The sequence below is a fragment of the Hakea prostrata genome, chromosome 9 (assembly GCF_041222555.1).
Source record: "Hakea prostrata isolate BN-2017 chromosome 9, UWA_Hpros_2, whole genome shotgun sequence".
NCBI classification, from domain to species: Eukaryota; Viridiplantae; Streptophyta; class Magnoliopsida; order Proteales; family Proteaceae; genus Hakea; species Hakea prostrata.
Window position 1 is genome coordinate 2,360,208 of NC_142608.1, and position 21,996 is coordinate 2,382,203.

The 21,996-nt window shown below is 35.4% G+C and overlaps 2 protein-coding genes across 3 annotated transcripts; one reads left to right on the top strand and one right to left on the bottom strand.

Moving 5' to 3' along the window:
* Nucleotides 1-4,010: 4,010 nt before the first annotated feature.
* Nucleotides 4,011-10,014, top strand: LOC149004008 (zinc finger CCCH domain-containing protein 18-like). Of its 2 annotated transcripts, none has more exons than XM_089169014.1 (8): nucleotides 4,011-4,089; nucleotides 5,464-6,453; nucleotides 6,539-6,706; nucleotides 6,800-6,979; nucleotides 7,504-7,574; nucleotides 7,904-8,068; nucleotides 8,179-8,305; nucleotides 8,405-10,014. In XM_089169014.1, exons 2-8 carry the CDS (start codon nucleotides 5,477-5,479, stop codon nucleotides 8,472-8,474), a joined length of 1,758 nt encoding a protein of 585 aa, XP_089025140.1. In that variant the 5' UTR covers nucleotides 4,011-4,089; nucleotides 5,464-5,476; the 3' UTR covers nucleotides 8,475-10,014. The 2 variants fall into 2 exon arrangements, with proteins under 2 accessions (XP_089025140.1, XP_089025139.1); XM_089169013.1 differs by lacking the exon at nucleotides 4,011-4,089 and adding an exon at nucleotides 4,229-4,408.
* Nucleotides 10,015-13,431: 3,417 nt separating this feature from the next.
* Nucleotides 13,432-18,636, bottom strand: LOC149004009 (Mitochondrial transcription termination factor family protein). The gene is given in 6 exon segments (XM_089169123.1): nucleotides 13,432-14,150; nucleotides 14,152-14,283; nucleotides 15,018-15,707; nucleotides 15,797-15,972; nucleotides 16,048-16,123; nucleotides 18,181-18,636. Coding segments are annotated over 6 exon segments (1,575 nt in total). The 5' UTR covers nucleotides 18,496-18,636; the 3' UTR covers nucleotides 13,432-13,964.
* Nucleotides 18,637-21,996: the final 3,360 nt, after the last annotated feature.

Sequence of the window (21,996 nt, forward strand, 5' to 3'; positions counted from 1 at the left end):
CTTGTAGTTGATAATCGACCTGAATTCATCCAATTCATGATTTTCTACTCTAACGTGTAACATATAGGGTGAGAGTTTCGCCTCTAAAACTTGAGATCTTCACCTATTATGTGATGTAGAGCAATTTGAGACTCCAAGAAATGGCACATATAATGTAAAGCTATCCCCCTTTGAGTCCGAATCCTCACTCCGTCGGGGGAGCACAGACTGCTCCCCGATGGCTTTCCAACCACACAAACACGTGGGGCCGACAGGTGAAAAACACTTTTTGAAAAAGAAAAAAAAAACTTCAAATTTTTACCTGTGGGCCCCACATATTTGTGTGGTTGAGAAGCTGGCAGGGAGCAGTCTGTGCTCCCCCGACGGGGTGAGGATCCGGACTCTCCCCCTTCTACTCGGAAGTGAAAGTGAAACAAATGGATTATGTTCATCCCAAAGGATATGAAGCTTTTTTTTCAGCAGCTGTAAGCTTTTCAGCCATGGTGGATAGAGAACCTCATGAATTATGAGATGAGACTTTCTAATTAGACCAAAAAAAGCTACTTTAGACTTTATTAGAAGTGGGAGTATATGATATCAATATCATTAACTATTTGGGAAGTTTACTCATAATGACCAATCACCTATGATAAAAGATATTCTTCTACCTTGATTTGACAAAAAATATATTTTCTCTCCATAAGTTTTATAAAATCACTTTTTAAGAGAGTTTTTTTTTCTTCTTCATATTATTATTATTATTATTATTTTGTTGAAATCGGGATTCGCTCTAGTTAGGCCTATGACCCTGAAGGAATTCGAATTCTCGACCTCATAGTTACCTTTTAAGAGAATTACCCATATTTTTTATATTTGAATGACTATCTTTTATGCAGGTTTACCTAAGCTAGCTTCAAAGGTTTTTTGTTAATGAGATTAATAATATTCTCCATAACATAGTTTTTTTCATGACATGAAAAAATTGATTAGGAACAAATATTATTAGATGGTTTATTTTCATAATGTAACAATGTTATTTGGTCACTTTAATTAGTGGATAACAAACAGATTTATTGTTGTATGATTAAAAGTTGGAATGAAAAATAATTTATAATCAGATGATAGAATAAACCCTAATGATATAGCTGTTACTAAGGAAGTCTCTATTACACTCAATGAAGTGTGGGCCTATTAGCTACTTCTCATTTTCTCAAAAAGAAAAGCAAATGTATTTGATTGGATTCTCATCCTTTACACATGAAAAGTCCAAGTCAAGCCATGGTCCCTAATGATAGAGATCATTAAATTAAGTTATCTTCATGGAAATTATTTATTTATTTATTTTATTTCAACAATGATTAAAAACTCTACAATTTTTTTAGCAGAGATAAATGCTACAATGACCTAAGTCTAAGTTCCTAGCTACTTCTATATTATAAAAATTTTGAAAATTAAATTTACATTTGAATTATATATTGGATATAAAAGAGAATAGGGTTCGAATGAGAATCATCAAAGGAAAGTGACATCAACTATTTATTGAAAAAAATTGTGACTGCGTGGTGCCCATGCTCATGTATAGAGAAACCATGAAATGATTGTTCAAGTCTCTCTGAAATGAATAAACCCTTTAGCTGACTATGCATGTGTTTGTATTGGTCCAGTGTTTGACATCTTTTTTCTTTAAAAGTATGAATTTACTTTCCCAGTATCAAAAAGTTGGGAGGGGGGGGGGGGGGGGGGGGGGAGAAAATTTACTTTCTAAGGAAGAAGCAGGAAATGCGTTCAAGTAAAAGCCTCCAAGCAAACATTGTTGGAGTTCTCAGACATAAACAACGGTGGGGACTACCACCAGACACGATGTAAACCTAACACTTTCTCTATAAAGTCAGCATAAACATTCAAGGTTCTATCTACAAATTGAAACGTAAGAAATTCATAATCAAGACCAATCTTATGGATTTCAAGAAGAATACTAGCTCCCATCCAATCGAGTGATATAGAGAGGCCATTCAAAGCATCAATAACAACCCTGCAATCAGATGAAACCTGCAATCTTCGAATGTGAATAGATCTTGCAAGAATAATGGTATCATGTATTCCTTCAAGCTCGATAATAAGTACTGAAGGACCATAACATGACATAACTTGAGCAACCAAAAACCCATTTGGGTCTCATAAGACACAACCACACCTTCAAAAAGAGAACCATTCGGCCACTATGGATCCTCTTAAATAAGAATTGTCCAATCTCAAAAAAGATAATCTCCAGCACTGCTTTGCAAATTCATGAAATAGCGAATGACAAACATATTCAATTTTAAAAGCACAAATCATACGAACAGGAGAGGAGTTTACTTTACAGTCATACAAATCCTCATGGAAAGTCCTCCATAAGAAGTGCTGAAAAAAGTGTAGTAATGCAGATTTCCTACAATTTGCAGATTGCACAATATTCTATTAATTAACTTATTAAGCAATGTTTAAAACAAGGCCTAATAGTGCCACATGCACCTATTAATAAATAATAATCACACTCTTATATTATATGTAATTACAACTACGGCACAGAGCCGTCTCAATAAATAAATCTGAGTTACCGTAACGCGCTAAAATTAAAGACTCATTAATTATTCGGGTTCTGCAATACCCGACCATTAAACACGGCCCGAATTATACGTGCCACTGACTCAGCGAGAGAGAAAGAGTAGGAAACCGGTTGTTGGCCGCGTGCGGGAAAAATCTTCTACGCCACTGTTTTCTTCAGATTCAAAATTCAATGGTTGTGATTTTTTTCATCCGTATAATCATAGCCGCCGTCGGATCTAAAAAAATAAACGTGCTGGAGAGAGTATTATTATGATAACTGAAACGCCCGGTTCTAACGGAGATGCGAAACGATCCGAAACGGGATTATAATCATTCCCTCATCAATCGGCGACGGCTTTGGATATTCCTATCATTCCGTTGACGATCATCTCCTCCTTTCGTGCCGGTTGAATCGGTCACCCAATCATTAAGATTCCACCCTTTCTTAAATCACAATTACCTTTTTATCCTTACTTAGTTTTTTAGCTTTTCTTATTTTTTTCATAGTTTTCTCTTGGAATTAAAATATTTATGATTTTGCCTCATGGTTAAAAAAAGTGAGCAACAAAAATAATAAATTATATAGACTCATCAATGGTGGATAAGTGATGTGACGTTTGCTCTATGAGCGTTATATCAAACATTGGATTTTGTTTAGCGTTCAACGTAGTTGAAGAAAATACTTAACCTAAGAAGAGTGGTTTTTAGTTCATTCAAGTGACCATTATGTGAGTCCGATCGTCTCCTCCAAACTGCTGTTGACCTCGTATTATAGGAGGCATATAGGGTTACACATAATTTGTAGTTGTAACGCGCCGTTAGGGGAGATGATCCACACTCATGTTATAGTATGATTTTAACGGAGCATTGTGATGTAAATGTGTCCAAAAATTTTTATAGAAACAAATCAATTTTGTATCAACATAGAGTCTATTTGTCTATCTACTCCTGTCTAGTTTTTAAAATTCTTTTATACCCACTACCCTTTCTTGTCATTTTTTTTTAGGGGTGACAGAGAGGTTTCTATAAATAAAATACGTTATATACAATATTTACATCCCGTAATATTTCTTATAGTTGGCGAGAAAAGATAAGGTTTGACAAAAATATATCAACTGATATGGGAATTGTATAAAACCTGTCACATTGATTTTGCTGACATGATGCACAAAATAACAATTTGCAAAAGATGTTTAAAAATTGGAATTGATTGATTCAAAAGAAAAGGAAATATGAATAAAACTAACGGTAGAGCAAAATAAGTATTTATTCATTTTGATTTGAAATTGTTTTAATGGAAAAAAAAAAGTAGAAAAGTTGATCGGTATTTGAACAATTGTAGAAGGGTACTATTGGGAATTTAAAGTAAGCTGTTACGGTAAGGTTCGAAAATCCAGGACCATTTCTAATTTAATTCCCGTAGTTATCTGTAACGAGTTTAACGACAAATACGACCTGTAATTTGCTGAAGAAAGAAAAGATTTCTTTTTCCTTCCTGAAAATTTTACGATCTGATAATCTGTAAGTGAAACCTGTAAAAAAAACTATATATTTATTCTTTCTCTCTGAAATTTCGGTAGTAATTTTTTTTAATTTTTTAAAAAAAATTTATTTGTTAATTTAAACTCAAACATGGGCGCCTTTAAAGCTATCTTTATGTCATTTTACCTTTTCAAGGTGTTTCTGTAGAAACATTGGGAGATAGAAGAGTGAGAACACAGAGGGAAGACATTGGAAAGGAAATAGTGAATATTGATGAAGTTCGAGGTTCTGGATTGGTTCTTCTAACTTGGGTTTTTTTTTTCTCTTATTAGGAACTGGAAGGACCCTGTGAGATTTGGTGGGTATTATAGATCTATAGTCACATGACCACAAAATCTGTTTTGCTTCTATCTGCAAATATTTGATTATCAGTTTCCAAATTTACCTACTATTTTTGAGTCTGCTTCAAACTTTTCTGAAACTTGTTTTTATGTTGTAATGATAACTTGAAAGGAGTGTTCTTATGTCATACTTGCTTCTCTGTAAGCATCTCTGGTAGATTTACTGCATATGCGCATGTGGTGGTTTTTCTAGTACGAGTTTCTATTCCATATAACTGGAAAACAAGGATTTTTTTTTGGGTATTACTCGAATTTTCGTTTTCAAAAGAAGTTTTCGAGATGTTTCATTCTTTAACCATGGATTATAGTTAGGTTTTTCTCTTTCCTTAAGTTGAGAGAGTAAGATTATTAGTTTCACTTCTTTAGGGTTTCTTTTGTAAGTTGTGTTTTTTATTTTTTTGGGGTTCTCTTTAGAGCTGATGATAATGAACAGCATTCTTTTATTTATTCTTTCCCTCATTCAAACGAATGATTGTGCTTTTAATAATTTCTTGTGCTGGAAAAAAGTTCTGAAACTTCAAACTTTGTATCTTCTTTCTTTTGTTTGAAAAGGGGACTTTTATAATAGATTTCTCTCTCGAATCCGTTCTATCATGGCTACTGTCTTAAATCCGGTGATTCCCTGTCTGTTTTCTTCCCTAGGATTTTCTTTGTGTTAGTTATAATTCGAACTCTATTGATGGTATCAGTTGAGAAGAATGAAATAATACTGGTGTGGAGCACAACAACGAGTAAATATGTTACTGGATTTTTATTTTTGGGGTCAAATTATTGAGAGCTTGTCATTTTTCACAAATTTTTGTCTTGTAAATTCAAAGTTTGATTTTTTCTCTAGGGTTTTCATTGTTAAAACTGTCTCGTATTGCATCTTTTCTAGATCTTTGACTTTTGGGTTTTACTTACTTTAAACCAACAAGTCCCACCTAATTGTATATGATAGTGTTAAGTCTGTCAAAATTTTCTGGCGGTTCTTGTATTCGCTTATGTTTTTCTCTATTGAATTGACTTCCAGGGCTGCACTTGGAATGGATTTATCAGAGTCTGCACGGGTTGTCTTCAATAGAATCCAGAAGTTAGAACCTGAAAATGTTTGGAAGATTATTGGATATCTACTAATGCAAGATTATGAGGAACAGGAGGTGATACGGTTGGCTTTTGGTCCTGACAATTTGATTCATTCCTTTATCAACAAGGCAAAAGCTGAAATTCCATGGAAACAATCAGTGTCTGGTTTACTGTCACCAGAACCCAAGAATGCAACACCCATTTCAGATCTTCCCCTGCAGTTCACCCCCTTTTCACCAGCCTCACCGGCTTCTTCACGGCCATTCTCATCACCGGCCACATTTAGAGTTGCTGCTCCTGCTCCTGCTCCTTCTCCTTATTGGGAGCCTCATTTTACTACTGAGCAACAAGGACTACAAAGCAACATAAACTTCATTTCCCCCACATATGTGGATTCTCTCTCTAGTGAGTATCTCCACAATCAAGCTCAGTTATTGAGTTTGGAGGATCAGTTAGATACTGCTAACAACGTAGGACCAGATTTTTCAAGCAATTACTGCTATACAGAACCTGCATTGGGCAATCTAAGTGCAAGAACCAGCCGGAGATCTCCAAGCCTTCCTGAATTGCCAGTGAAGGCCTGCCATTACTTCAACAAAGGCTATTGTAAGCATGGAACCAACTGTAGGTATTTCCATGGCCAGTCCTTTTCGGATAGTTTCTCTCAGATCTTCAGCTCAAATGAGCTGGTGAATGATGATCATATGTTCACCCCGGGTTCCCTTGAGAAATTAGAGTTGGAGCTTAGAGAGCTCTTGAAATCCAGACGGGGTGTCCCTGTATCGATTGCTTCTCTGCCAATGATGTATTATGAGAAGTATGGTAGGACCCTCCAGGCAGAGGGCTACCTCACAGAAAGTCAAAGACATGGGAAGGCTGGTTACAGTTTGACAAGGCTTCTTGTGCGCTTGAAAGATAGCATTCGACTTATTGACAGGTGTAGTAATGATCTTCCATGGATTCCTTTAATTGAGTTCATCATTTAAACCCCTAACTGTTAGACTTCTATAAATGCTTTGTAGACCTCATGGGCAGCATTCAGTGGTCTTGGCTGAAGACGCCCCAAGATACATGGAGTACAGGAGCGACAGAAGTGACCCAGGTGCAATTGTTGCGGGATCTCGGCAAATTTATCTGACGTTTCCCGCTGAGAGTACTTTTACTGAGGAAGATGTTTCCAACTATTTTAAGTATGAGATTTTGATAACATTGCAGGTTTCTTCTCATATTGTCTTTGTCTGCATTTTTTATTGGCAGTGTCTTATACTTTTTTCTGTTTATAGGAGCTTTGGGCCTGTTCAAGATGTTAGAATTCCTTGTCAGCAGAAAAGAATGTTTGGTTTTGTGACTTTTGTCTATCCAGAGACTGTGCAGATAATTCTAGCCAAGGGGAACCCCCATTTTGTATGCGGTGCTCGTGTTCTTGTAAAACCCTACAGGGAAAAATCTAGACTTGTAGACAGGTAAAAATCACTCACCTTTTTCAGATGATTTTTTTTTGGGTACTGAAAGTACTGTTGTTTAAGTTTCCTTGAGGAATCGATTGATTCTTAGTCAAATTGAAGCTGTAGTTGGATTGTTGGAATAATATTCTTGTAGGCATTGATTACCCAAGACGCAGGATTTTTTTTTTCTTTCTCTTTTTCTTTCTTAGTTTGTTTCTTTGTAACCTGTATCAACAATGCAAAATCAATTCTGTAAATTTTAACTTCATAGTTGGCCTGTAAATGCATGCATATCGCTTTTGTGCTATTATTCTGTAAGGTAATTAGTGGCACCATTATTTAGAAGTCTCACATACTCAAAACAATAGGAAGTTAAGCCTATCATATCATAGCTGTATTGCAGGTTTGTTTGTACTCCAACTATTTATCGAAGTCTTATTAGTTGAATTAGAGTGATGAAATCCACTTTTCTTAACAGTCTTCCCTTCCCACTTACCCTGGTTTATTTTGAGATTATTCTTACAGTTTTCTTCTTAATGCAGGAAGTATTTTGAGAAAAATGATTCCTCTGTCTACTGCCCGACTCACTTCTTAGAAATGGATCCTGAGTCAAGTGAGTAGATTACCTGATGATGCCACTTAAGAATGTTGAGAATATAAATTTATTACCTAAACAACTACTTGACAATTATTTTAATGGATGAAAGCTTGCATTATTAGCAAAAAATTACAAGGATATTGACAGATTGGATGCTATGCTTAGGGGTATTAAGTTAGCTAATCATCAAATAAGCTAATTCTTTTGGGGAGCAATTAGATGTTAGATCTACTGTTTTGCCTTTTATTTCTGTGCATCCGTAGGTACCGTTAGTACTCTTGTGGTTTTCAATCTTGTGAATTTTCATTTGTGTTTTAATACTGTAAATCCATGTGTTGTTCCAGTGCCGAGAGTCCTCGGGAATAGAGTGTTCATGAAACAGCTTACGGGAGAGCAGGAACAGGCCCTTGAACTTGAGAGAAGGCATCCTGCTGAAATGCAATTGGCACGAAAACAATTGGCACAGCCATATCTTGATTACTCAATGAATGAATTGAGGCTGTCCGAAGGTCTGTTGTAGTTCATAGCTTGAAGATGATTCAGTTTGTTCCTTCCTAGTTCTTTGAAGTACTCATTTGTCTTGTCTTAATTGTTTTTCTTTTGTTGTTGGATGCCGAAGCTTCTGGAGATCACAAAATGTTCAATTCAGCTGATCAGTTTGATTACTTTCTGGATTTTCTGAAGAATGGTTCAACTAGTGATGACAAAGCTAGACACACAATCACAAACTACACTGAACAGGAAAGGTAACTTCTCTTGAGAACGAAATTTGCATCTAAAAACTGTAGCACATATTTTTAGATTATGTTCAATAGTTTTCTGACACATTCTTATTTCTGTTTCAGCCAAGGAATTAATCTTCCCGAGAGTCCATTTGCATCTGCAATACCAACCAGTATTTCTACAGCAATATAGATTCAGAAACAGAGACAAAATATAGAGGTAGGGTACTGGAATTCAAGTCTAATGCTTCGAAAGCAATACAGTGTCTCAACCAAGCACACCCCACACCCTCCCCCATCCCCCCCCTACTGGGAAACTCAACTTGTAAAAAAAGAACCCAAAACTCCACTCCAGTTTTTCTCTCCCCCCTTTTTTCCCTCTGCATTCATCTCAAGCGTACCATCGATGTCATACCAAGGAGGAAAGCTGGAAACGTCGAAGCTTCTTCTCCCTATTACACTAGGTGGAGGAGGTTCAAATAGAACCAACCATTACAGAAAAATTAAGAAAGCTAAATGTTACAAGTTTCTACACTTTTATTTTTTATAGAATGTAATCACAGAAAGCAAGGAAAGGACTTGATGTTAGAAGAGAATGTATCATAGTCTGCCTTAGTGGAAGAAAAAAAGCTACAGAACACACCAGTCAGAGAAAGAAAGTGTAGAATCTCTGCATTACTTAGAAACAGATGGAAATGATATTACTTGACAGTCGTAGTAGAATCTTTATACCAAGATTTCTTTTAGCATCTTCATGTCTTCATTTTCTTATGATATCACCTGGGTCCAACTGCATTCTAGATTGATTTTGATGTTGTTCTCTGTTATGGGTTTGCTCAAAGGTCATCATGATTTAAGAGATCATCTTCATCTGTGACATTTTCAATCATTTTGGGGGTGGAAACAGAATAAGTGAGAGTCCACATACATGAATTATTATATGGGTGAGGTTTCTTCATATAAAAACAAGGGATTGACATTGACTACACTACAATATCAAGTGATCCCTTTTTAGAATATTGGGTTTTCAAGTGTATTTTTATGTAGATTTGAATCTGAAAGGGGGACCAGTGTGGGAAAACAATGGGTATGCATTGGGAAACCCCTGCATCACATGAGGGGGACCATTCATGTGTGTGTTTCTTCTACATGCCTGGCATTGCTCCATGGCTCACCTCAAATGTCTTCTTCTTTGCATTAGCTGTTATGAAAATCATTGACAACAATAGAAGGGTATTTCTTATTTCTTCTGACAATTAATATTTTGCAAAGTGATGGCCATAAGCATACTCGGATTGTGCTAGGTTGTAGACTTGTAGCTTAAAAAAATAATATCCAAAAGTGTAATATACTATTAATATAATTACGTTGAGTCAAATTAAAAAAAAAAAAAGAAAAAAAAAAAAAAGAAATGTCAATTAGTATGAAAAAAATAAATTTTAAAATATTCTAATTCATATATCAAAATGACTAAATGACATGGTCAATAAATTTCCAAAAAACATTACATAAGATAAATCAATAAATGCCAAAAAAAATTAATAATACACAATTGTTGATTAAAATATTAACCATTTTTCAACCTATAAAAGATATTGATTTATTTAAGCATTTGCAAAAAATCAATGAATCTGTTGCAGACACTCTCTCTTCTCCCTCCTTAAACTTTTCAATTCGTCTTTAATTTCTCATTTAACTACTCAAGTGTAAGGATGTAAACAAATCAAATTCGGCTCGGATGCGGTAATATCTGAATTTGAATCTGACTATTAAACACGTTGTCTGAATTCAAATCCAAATCAGATGTGTAAATTTCTCATTCATGCCAAACTTTTTTATTTTTCCAAGTAACTAGGTTTCCTCCAACAAATACACAAAAATCAGTAGTTGATTTTCAATCAATAGGATTACCAACCTAGTCAGCATCAGAGAATCTTTTAATAATAGTGTTCCCATTTTTTTTCCTTCCATATATCTCATCTTGGAGATGACTTCAAGTAACATAGAATACTGTCTACCAATTCCATATGTCCTTTGGTAGGAGTATGAATGAATTGGCTCATATAACTCACTATATATATAATACAGACCTAGTAATAGTAAGATAAATTAGTCGTTCTACTAATCATTAGAAACAACCAATATCTTGCAGAGGAGTATAATCACTGATCACTTTGTTATTATAGTCCATGGGAGATTTAGTTGGTTTCAGACTCAAATTTTTCAGTTCCTTTTAGAAGGTCAAGAGTATACTTTCTTCGACAAATGACCAATCCCTTGCTAGAGCTTGCAACTTCAATATTAAGAAAATATCGAAGTTTTCCCAAATCTTTGATGTCAAAAGTTTTATCAAAATATTGCTTGAGAGTGGAAATTTCCTGACGATTATCCCCAATGATAACTATGTCATCATAGATTAAGACGACAATAGTACCGTTAGTAGTTTTCTTGACAAACATTGAAGAGTTTGATCCACTTCTTTTAAATCCAAAATATATGAGGGATGTACTTAACTTCTCATACCACATTCATGGTGATTGCTTAATATCGTATATTACCTTCTTCAATCTATAGGCAATACCATCTTGAGTTTTTAATAGATGACTTAGAGGAACTTCCATGTATACTTCTTCTAGCAAATCTCCTTGTAAAAATGCATTCTTAACATCCATTTGAAAAAGAGGTAATTCACAATTAACGATTATTGACATTAACACTCTTCCAGTGTTCATCTCAACTACAAGTGCAAAAGTTTCCTTATAGTCAACTCCATATGTTTGGGTATATCCTTTGGCAACAAGCCTGGTTTTGTATTTTTCAATTGTGTAATCACTGTTGTATTTGGCTTTATAGACCCAACGACAACCAAGTGGGTGTACACCATTGGAACAGTATCTCATGTATGATTTTTATCAAGGACCTTTAGTTCATCTTTCATAGCCTTCATCCATACTGATGAATTCTTGGCTTCAAAATAATTAATCGATTCCTTATGATTCTCAATGGCAATTAAAAAGACAAGGAAATGAGGAGAAATACGATCATAACAAATATGAGATTGAATTGGATATTTTATCGTGTGATATGTTGAGAAGTCATGCAATCTAATGGAAGATTTAAGAACTCGAGTTGACCTTTGAACTTGTATAGATAATATCTAACCATTCTTAGGTGGAGCCAATATTTGTGGTTCTTCTTGAGTATCAAAATTGTTTCGTTGCTCAATATAGATTGATGAGCCATCTGATATACTTGATAACGGGGTAGTAGCAACAAGTTCATTGTGATCATCCATATTATTCTCCCCCTGAATTTGACTCCTATCACGATAAAACATGTTGAGTTTCATCAAAAGAAATATCACGAGAAATAAAAACTTTCTTGGTGAAAGGATTATAGCATTTAAAACATTTTTGCAATGTTGAATACCCAAAAAACACATACTTCTGAGAGCGAGAATCAAGTTTGCTACCATGCTATTAGTGAACATAAGCAACACAACCAAAGACTCTAAGATGGATCATTGTAATTGGACAATTATAGAGAACTTTCAGTGGAATATTGAATTGTAACACACTATTTAGAAAAAGATTAATCAAATAATAACTTGCATGAAAAGCATCAGACCAATAAACTTTGGGAAGATTTCCATGAAAAAGTAAAGAATCGGTCACCTCAAGCAAATGCCTATTCTTATGTTCAACACATGATGTTTGATGCAAGATTTCCATATTTCTGAGATAGCACTGGAAATGGGTATTTGGATTTTACCTCAAGAAACTATTTTCAATCGTATTTCGGTCATTCAAAGTCTCCACAACCTTTTTCCTATTTAACATTTTGACTTCTCTTTACTTTTCCCAAAAAACCTCTAATCACTTTAGGGGGGAAAAAATCATTAAAATCATATTATTGTTATAAAAGCATAAAATGAAGAGACACATTTCTATTTCCTTAAAGGACCTTAACCATTTAATTTTTATAAAGTGTATTTTATTTTATAATATAATAATAATCAATATTAATTGCAACATAATTACTTTATAATCATTTTCTTTTTTCAATGTTAACTAATTTTTTGTAATACCAAAATATATTTTTTCATTTCTTATTATTGTGTTACAATTGGTGGAGACCCTCCAAAATGTCTCTTAGAGATTTCACCCCTACTATAGAAGCATTAAACATTTGAAACTATGATTCCATTAATGTTTTTTTAAGATGAATCTACAGATTTCATTCCAAAGATTCAGGTTAACAAAACAGTTAATTTTATGGAACTTTTTTTTTTTAGTCAAAAATTTTATAAACCATGACTCCATAGATTTGAAATCTCTAGATTTTTTTAAGGGCCTGTTTGGTTACATGAATCTAGAGATTTCAAATCTAAAGATTCACCTTTTTATGGGTAAGGGGTGAAATGAAGAACTGAAGTGCTCCTAAAATACCTTGCATGATTAGCAATTTTAATAAACATTACAATCTTAAACATTTCTGTATTCACTTTATTAATTACCTAATATTATATAGTTCAAAATACTATTTGCCTTCATAATACATTTGACAACTTGATAACTAATGATCACCTTACTTGGAATGGGTTCATTTGGTTGAAAGTTGACTCAATCTAATTTTAACAAGTTTTATCAAATGTTCAAACTACATGGATAAAGTATAATGAGATTTAATAGTAATTTTGTAAACAAACCTAAATGGTGAAATATATTACTCCCCTCTTCTAATATTTTTCTATTACCTTCATATATGGTTACCCGTGCATATGCTCGTGAAAGTTTACTAGTTCCTTACCAAAAAAAAAAAAGAAAAGAAAGTTTACTAGTTGAAATAAAAAGTTGATACATCTAGCAGCTGCACTCTTCAACAATGGTGAGCAAGGAAAAATGCAAGATCTTCCAAAACATAAGATTTGAGAAGAAAAAAAATGGTAGGGAGTAATTTGGCAAGTACCCTACATAAGACGGACCATATGCACTAAAGAACTCCGCCTGTATATGCTGCTGGAGTGCAATAGATAGCTGGCTGAGCTTATGCTGTACAGTACAAATTTATATTCATACTGAAATAAAAAGTTGATACATCTAGCACCTGCACTCTTCAACAATGGTGATCAAGGAAAAAAAGGCAAGATCTTACAAAATATAACATTTGAAAAAGAAAGAAAATACCCAGAAGGGAGTAACTTGGCAAGTACCCTACATAGAACAGACCCTGGATTTAAGAACTCCACATATATATGCTACTGCAATGCAATAGATAGGCGGCTGTGCTCACGCAGTACCTCTCATGTATGCCTTGATTTCCTCCTCCAAGGTATAAAGGGGAAATAAAAGGAACTACTTTCATTCATTGACTGTTATTGAATAATCCATTTCTACATTTCACACACTGAAAGGTTTACCTATCTTACAAAATTGACAGGTTCGAGCAGCATCTGCACATATTGAAGTGCTGACAAACAGTATCAGAACTCAGAAGAGAAACCAAAACCATGAAAAATTATGTAAATCCCACTAGCTGCAGCCACGTGAAATTCATCATTCGATGAACCTAGATTAGCCTTGGAGCTGAGTATTGTTGTATAATAATCATAGAAGTTCCAGAATTTGATAGAGATCCATCGACTTCCAGGTAAAAGAACTCATACCAACTTGGGAATTGTATGTCATCTTTTCTTCTCATATTTCTTTGCAAACTGCTTGAGTAGTAAACTCTGCCTAAATGCCAAATACTTGTCTAAGCTAGTTCCAGCCCATTGATGGCAAAAGCTTTCATCTGTGGGAACAAATGAACTCAAGGGAAATGGCCCTTTTGGAGCTTTCCTTAGAGCAACCAAGAACTGGTGACGAGGTACGAATTCTCTGATCTAAAGATAAACTCAAGTATGTAGGATATTTGGTCAAGGACTTCACCTCATTTTGAAGCTCATTGACCAAGTAGGAATATTTTGGCTTAAGATTCTCCTCTAATGAAAGAGATAGTACCTGCCAATAAATCATAAGTTTGTTTAGCATTCGTCTAAGATTAATGAAGATACCAAGAAAAGAAAATTATGAAAAGAAGGAATATAAAGGTGATTTTTTATATTTAAAATATCTGTAAGATCTATCAAGAAAAAAAATTAAATACTAAAGAAGAAAATATATATAACGTTAAAGAACACTGATTCATCTTTTCAATTCATGAAAAGAAAAGAGTAGCCAGTAGTGGGACGAATGTGGCTTTCTTTTAGCAGGATGGTTTGGGGGGGGGGGGTTTAGAGATTTCAAATGGTGGGCCACCCCCATACAAATTGGCACTGAGATCCCTTCCGTTATGCCAAGTCTAAAAGCACGCATGTCCCACGTCCTTTTTGCCAAAATATAATCGTCATCAGCAAAGATTTCATGAAATAAAAAATATGTATCAGGAGATAGCTTCTGAAAAGGGCACAAATCTGAGTAGATTATGGTGTTCTCTTCAACAAAAGAACTGGTTAATAAGTGTTCTCTCAATATGGAGTACATTGAGAAAAATGATTTTGGACTCTTTCTTGAAATGGACTTAAAAAAGATAATATATTTGCATAGCAAGCTTTCTGTGGTATATTTTGGTCAGTAACCAAAAACGACATGAGAAAGAAAAAAAAATGCAATCCATGCAACAAATCAAGCATTACTATCCAATCCAATAAAGGGAATAATAGAAGTTCAATAAATATAAGAAGGCAAAGTATAACCTGAGTTAGGCTTGTTGTTACTTTCAAAATATCCGAGTTACGCATCCCTATACTCCTAAGGAAGTTGATCCTGGGCAGTATTCCATCTTCAATGCTATAATGAAGAAGCTGTGGATGTTTAGTTACCATTTTCACAATGCAATCCCTGGGTGCCCCCAGCTCTTTTGAAAGAAAAACCAGGCGAGCATTCCATGAATTGTCAATCCGCTGAACCAGAATTTGAGGGCTCAACTGCAAAACTTTGGCCAAATCAGTTCTTTTAATACCTACCTCTTCAACCAAATATTCCACTGTTGGTTTCAGCGAGTGTTCAACACTATATGAAAACAGGGATGGAGCACCAGAAATTATCTGCCCTATTCTGGAGCTCGAGACCCCTAAACCCAACAAAAATGAGACATGCGACTTCAGATTTTCCACTGTGTACTCTAGAATCTGTGGTTGCCTTAGAAGCATTTTTCTGATGTCTCTGTGTTTGACACCAACACTCAACAAGAATTCCAACCTTTCCTGGGCAGAAGCCACATTAATCTGAAGGGAGGGCATGTGTCTCTCATAGATTTGGATGAAGTGTGAATCTTTTAGCCCAAATGTGCTCAGGTAATCAAGAAGCGGATACCATCTCTTATCCAGATCTAATTCTTCTGACAGTTGACGGTACTTGCTCTCTGTAGATTTTCCAAGCTTTAGCTACAATCAACATAACCAAATGAGATATTAACAAAATTTGTTCATGTTCAGGATGAGAAAAAGTGACTTGTAATGTGAACAGATGATACCTTTCCTCGGCCATCTATGTCATTTGAGTCTATTTGCTTACTTCCATTTGTAACGTCATGATAATTTCTATTCACTTGAGTGTTCTTCCAATCCAATCTGCTGCCAGTAATTTCCAAACCTCGCCTAGATTTCAATAGTTGTTCTTCCCTTTTCCTCTTTGACCGTCTCCAGTGGCCTGTAACAAACAAATAAAGAATTAGTTGTTATCAAAACCCTGAACAAACGAAAGGGTCTCTATTTGGTAGAACACCTTGTTTTGTCTTCGTTTCATCATCCGATTGAAAGCTTTCTGATACATTGTATTCTTCAATTTCTGCAAAATCATCCTGAGGGGAGGGGGGGGGGGAGAAAATCTTAATATCAATGCAAACAAATTCATATTTAATTTCTTCAACCCCCCCCCCCCTTTTCCCTGGGGAGCTCAGAGGAGAATATAAGCTCTAAGCAATCAATAGTTAAGTCTAAGGAACAGGTAATCTTAATAATTTTACAGTTAACAATTTATAAAAGGTACCATATGTAAGTCAACCAACTAAAGGGAAGGTAATGGGAAAAGGAACTAAGGAAGCTACTCAGAAACACATAAACATATTCTCATCTCTATCCGTATACATAACCCACATTGAAGGAGAACAGATGTTCCGTATATGTGTAAGATCTAATCTCCAGCTCTTTTTGTCCATGGGAGTAGCCATGGACTTCCACAGAAACATCCACCAGGGAGATATTAAGAAAAGCCCTGACTGTGACAGAAGTGTTTCAAGAAATTTATTGGAATAACATCTGAATCTTGAGCCCCCTCCCACAAAAAAAAAAAGGTCTAAATGAAGTCAAATACAATTCATCTTGAGAAGAATCCCATTGTTTTCATTCAAATCTCAAGCCTTCATGCACTCCTACCATTTTAGCTATAAAAAAATGCATTTCATTTTCAAAGGATTTTCAGCTATGTACATCAAATTACACAGTGAACCTAAAAATATGTTAGCACTGTGATCTTTTACTTCCTTTCCATCGTTTAATCTCCAACTATCCATTTTTCTTCTACAAGTAATTAGGCTTTTCTTCAACTACCAAAAAAGAGGAGAAAAAAATGAGATTTGTGTAGCTGTACATGTGCTAAATAAGAGAAGGATTCGTAAAGATATATATAAGAGAATATGCATGACAAAACAATTGTAAAGAGATGGATGTATGTTGCTGAAAATTTATACTATTGTTTCAGGAGTAGGAGATTGAGTTGTAATGATGAATTGATTATTAAGATGATAAGGATAGCATTTATATTACATTCCTTATTTGCATATTATACTGAGGTTACAGTGAGAATCCAATGGCCTTTTCTTTGGGGGGTAATTATACTTCATCATTCTTTTTGGGGGTTGGGGGGGGGGTGAGGAGGAAGGGGAAGGGAATGGATAAGTACATACATACTATGAAATTGGGGTTCATTTTGATATGATTCATAGAATTCTTGTTGATATGCTTTTTATGAGAAGCCCCCCATCAATCGAAATATTTTCATCTGTTGCATTTGACATACCTAAGCAGCAATGAATCCCAGTAAGTATGAAGTCTTCACTATCACATCTTCCAGTTAAAGTCCCTGGATGTACAACCAACTAAATAGATATTGACTACGAAAAATACGACCCTTCACACATGCCCCACCTCCCCTATTTTTTTTCTTCTTTTCTGCCTTCGATGAAAAGGTCTAACCAGGGAAAATATGTCAAACGAAAAAAGAAAAAGAAAATTCTTTACTCAGGACAATAATGTATTTCAATTCACCAGTAACAACAATATTCTATACCAAATTGTTGGTTAACTGCCTGAAGACTGAAAAAAGAAACCCACCTCCAGAATTTTCGATTGTTAGTTTGGTTGCTTCCCAAAAGGGAAAAGTAACCTAGGAATGAGTCTTTTCTTTTTTGGTCAATCCTAGGGATGAGTTTGGGAGGGCCATTTGCAAATTTGAGTCACACTAAAAGGGGTGGGGAACCAGGCATACTTGATTTGTTCCAAAATGATAAGACAGTTGATCGTTACTTGATTCTTGGAAGAAAGAAAGAAGAAAGAAAAAAAAAGAGAAGACCATCACAAGATTCGTTTTGGGTACTGGAAGGATTGTCTCAAGAATGCAATGTCGAGTGCAAGGGCAAATACTTCAAATTATTTCCTCTGAGCAGAACTATGAGCAAACATTTCCATGCAATTCAAAGAATAACTAGCTTAATAGCACAAGCTAAGCAGCTGATAGAAACAGTGCGTGGAATAATCCAGAAACAAAAAAAACCAAAACCAAAACACAAGAAGTAGCAAACAACTCATCCAAATGGGAAAAGGAAAGGAAAACAATAGTAGAAATGAAAGCGGAGCTCACATCCCAGAGTGAAGATTCCTCTGAACATTCATCGTCACTAGCAACACCGATAGCAACCCCACCTCCACCATCATCGTCGTCGTCACTATCATAAGGAGAGAGCCTTTGCCCATACCGAGATTTTCTATTTGATTTAAGAATTTTGGGGTTTGAGTGGGTAGAGAGTACAACGAAGCTACTGCAATTACTTCTTCTCCTTCCACCGACACCAGCATTCACGAGAGCTTTACCAAGAAAGTGAACTCGAGAGAGGAATGGAGCAGGGGAAGAAAGAATACTGGAGCTGAAATTGAAGTCTAGACATGTAACGGCCATTGAAAAGAATATCCAAAGAACCCTAATTGGAATATTTCATTTTATCTTCTTTGTCGACTAAGCTTCATTTTATTTATCTTTGCTTCTAGCCTGTCGTTTAGATTCTCCGAGTTTAACTTAAAACATTTGTAGAATCCATATCGCCAAGAAGATAAGCTTTGCATTTGGTCTGCAAGTACGCGGGTGATTTATTATCCATTCGTTTATTTACGAAAATACCCCTAAGGCTGCGTTTGGTTGTTTGTTGAAGTAAAGGTGGAGAAACAAAAAAACGAGTGAGAAAAATTTTGAAAAAACAAAATTTTATATTAAATCCCAAATATGTGGTTTATTGGTTCATTGGATGGAGAAGATAGAGACAAGTTTTCTTACTTTAGGTTTGTTTGTTTGATTGGAAATTTGATTCTTTTTTGGGAATAAAGGCGTGCCAGTATTATATTGGTAGATAAAAAGGAATTATAGATTATAGGGTAGTAGATATGGACGACATGAGAGACGCTTTGCAAGTTAGTTACATTCAAGGTATCTGTTTGCAACTCCTTCATGGTGAGCCAGAGTTACACCCGTTCTTCTGCGTGGTAAATGAGCATTGGTAATCTCCCTTGTCCCGTGGTTTGGTCCGCCCTGGGGTATACCAATCTTTGGATTCTTATTTTAGGTTTTGTATCGGGTGAAATCTAGAGATTTGCTATCTACTATAAAACCATTAAACATTTGCGCATTCACAAAAATCACAAATGAATCCACATATTTCATTCCATGGATTTAGGTTAACCAACCAGTTATTTTATGAATTATGACTCCATAGATTTGAAATTTATGGCATTAAAATATCTAGACATTTAAAATCTTCAGACTCATGTAACCAAATAGGCCCTCAAAGAAGCTTGTCTGAGTGATGTGACATGCTAAATTTATCACCTCATGTCTTTATAAAACTTCACAATATATGTGGGATTCTATGGAAAACTAAAAAGTGGGATCTACATTTAACATTTTTCTAAGAAATTCCTTTAATTTATTCTCCCTCCCCTATTACACATACAAGTGTAAAAGGACCAGATTTGGATTAAATAGTGATAATATCATATCCGCATCTTATTATATTCGAAACGAATTCGGATAATATCCTATCATTTTTTGGATAGATTCAGTCGGATTCAGATGATATATAGATTGAATACAAATTTTCGACTATCTATTTACATCTTTACCATTTTATTTGTGAATGTTAGGTTTGCAATTTAAGAATTTAGCAATTTTGATAATTTTTTTAATAGAAAATCTAGGAAAAATAGTCATATCTCATATAAGTAACTTAATCGAATAATTTTATCGAACAGATAATAATCGGTAAGAGTTCGAATAGTCTCCTAACACAAATGCAGAAGCGGATTTGGATTATGCATTTACACCCCTGCCTAAATGGTTTCCGACTGGGCGACCAGTATTTTGCTATAGCTTCAGTTGACTCGGTTCTTCATTGACTCCGGTTCATAAGGGTAAAGGATTAGATCGGACCAATAAGCCAAATTGATTGATCATAGCTAAATCTCGCGAACAGGTAAAGCCCTAGCATTGAAACACCACCAAAATCGAAATCCAGCTGAGAGAATCCACGACCGAACAAAAGATGAACACAGATATCACAGCTTCGGAGAAACCTCAGTATCCAGTAATCGATCGAAACCCACCGTTCACGAAGACTGTCGCCAATTTCAACACTCTTGATTACTTTCGCTTCGTTACCATCACTGGAGTGTCCGTCACCGTCGGATACCTTTCTGGTTGTGCTTTCTGTTTCTACTTCTCGCATTTTCTGTAATTGTCTCTGTTTATGGATTCTGGGTGCGGATTTCTTACATTTTCTTCAATGGGGGTCGATTTGCAGGTATCAAGCCCAACATTAGAGGTCCTTCAATGGTAACTGGAGGTCTTATCGGTCTTATGGGCGGGTTTATGTACGCTTACCAGAATTCTGCTGGGAGGCTCATGGGTTTCTTCCCTAATGACGATGAGGTAGCCCGGTGCAAGAAATTGAACAACTTTTAGTCTTAAATTTTAATTTTCGATGAACGAAAAAGAAAGAGCATTTGTGGGTTTCATTTCGTGTTGGAGATATTTTGTTGAAAGTTGATTTCCTGTTATTTCACATTGACCAATGCCTGAATCTTTGGGTTCCATTGGACGTCTTTAATGACTTATTTGTATTTTCATTGAATGTAAAATCTTCCACAACCACACATTCTCCATGTATTGAAAGATAATCCTGAATAATATCTATTTGATTGAGCCCTCAGTGTATTTGTCTTTATTTCATTTTCTTCTTTTCCTTGGGTGGTTTTGCTTGTCACTCACATCACATCACATTGATAATAATGAACTGAATTATTGTTCTGAAATATAGGGAAGCAAGAGATAATGTAAAGTCTCCTTATCAAAAAGTAGTGCTCTTTTAACTGTCTGGGTTTGACATTCACTTTTTTGCTTCAGGTATACCAAAGTTTTGTTTGTAAATGACCCAAATGAGCAAAAACATTATGTAGGCAGGCCAGTTCTTGTTTTATTTATTATGTTTGGAACTAAGCCTTTTTCATGATTATATTCCATGAAGACTTTTTATTATCTTAGAATCTTGTCCTACGACCTTTTCTCTAGAGCATCCCTGGTAGGCGGCATGCCATGTCATTCATTGCCCAGATACATAATAAGTAGGCAACGACTCTGAGCACTGGCGTGAGGGATAGAGCCTGGGCACTCACTAACATAGTCAAGTAATACTCTGCTTAGAGCTTTTAACCTTGATTTTTATGGTACCCAGACTTTTGCTAGTAATCCTTAGAACCCAAGAAGTTCAGGGTGGCTTTATTAGGAGCATTATCTAAGCAAATGAGAAGCAAAAAGTCCTAGCATTCAACAGCCAGCCATTCAATGATCTATTGGCACACCCACAGAAGACAACTGCAAGTTAAGAATTTAATCCAAAAGCATAGGATCAGATTAGCATCTTGGAACATTTGATTCTTATCATATAAGTGTAGAGTTTAGAGAAGTTAGAAGGATTTATATTGGATATATTCAAGAGATAAGATGGAAGCACAAGAAGGCTAAATGTTGGATGGCTCTAACTTTGGTATAAGGGACATCAAAGTAATAGAGGTGCAGTGGACATAGTAGCGGTAAAGATCTGAATAATAATGTAAGGATGACCATTTTAGAGCTCAGGTTGCAGGTAGCTCCAATTCATGATCAGCTCAGAGTGAGTTGTTTGATGTGGCATGCTTATGTTCTCTAGAGGCCACAAAATGCCCAGTATGGGTGAGTGATTTGATTCAGATGGAGGGAACTAAAAGAGCCAAGGGCAGACCTAGAATAACCATTTGAGAAATTGTGTGGAATAGACATCCTAGCTTAGGCGTCATATGATGTGGACAGCAAGGATCCATGTGGCTAAACCCATGTAGCTGGGATAAGGCTATGTTTTTGTTGTTGTTTCTAGTT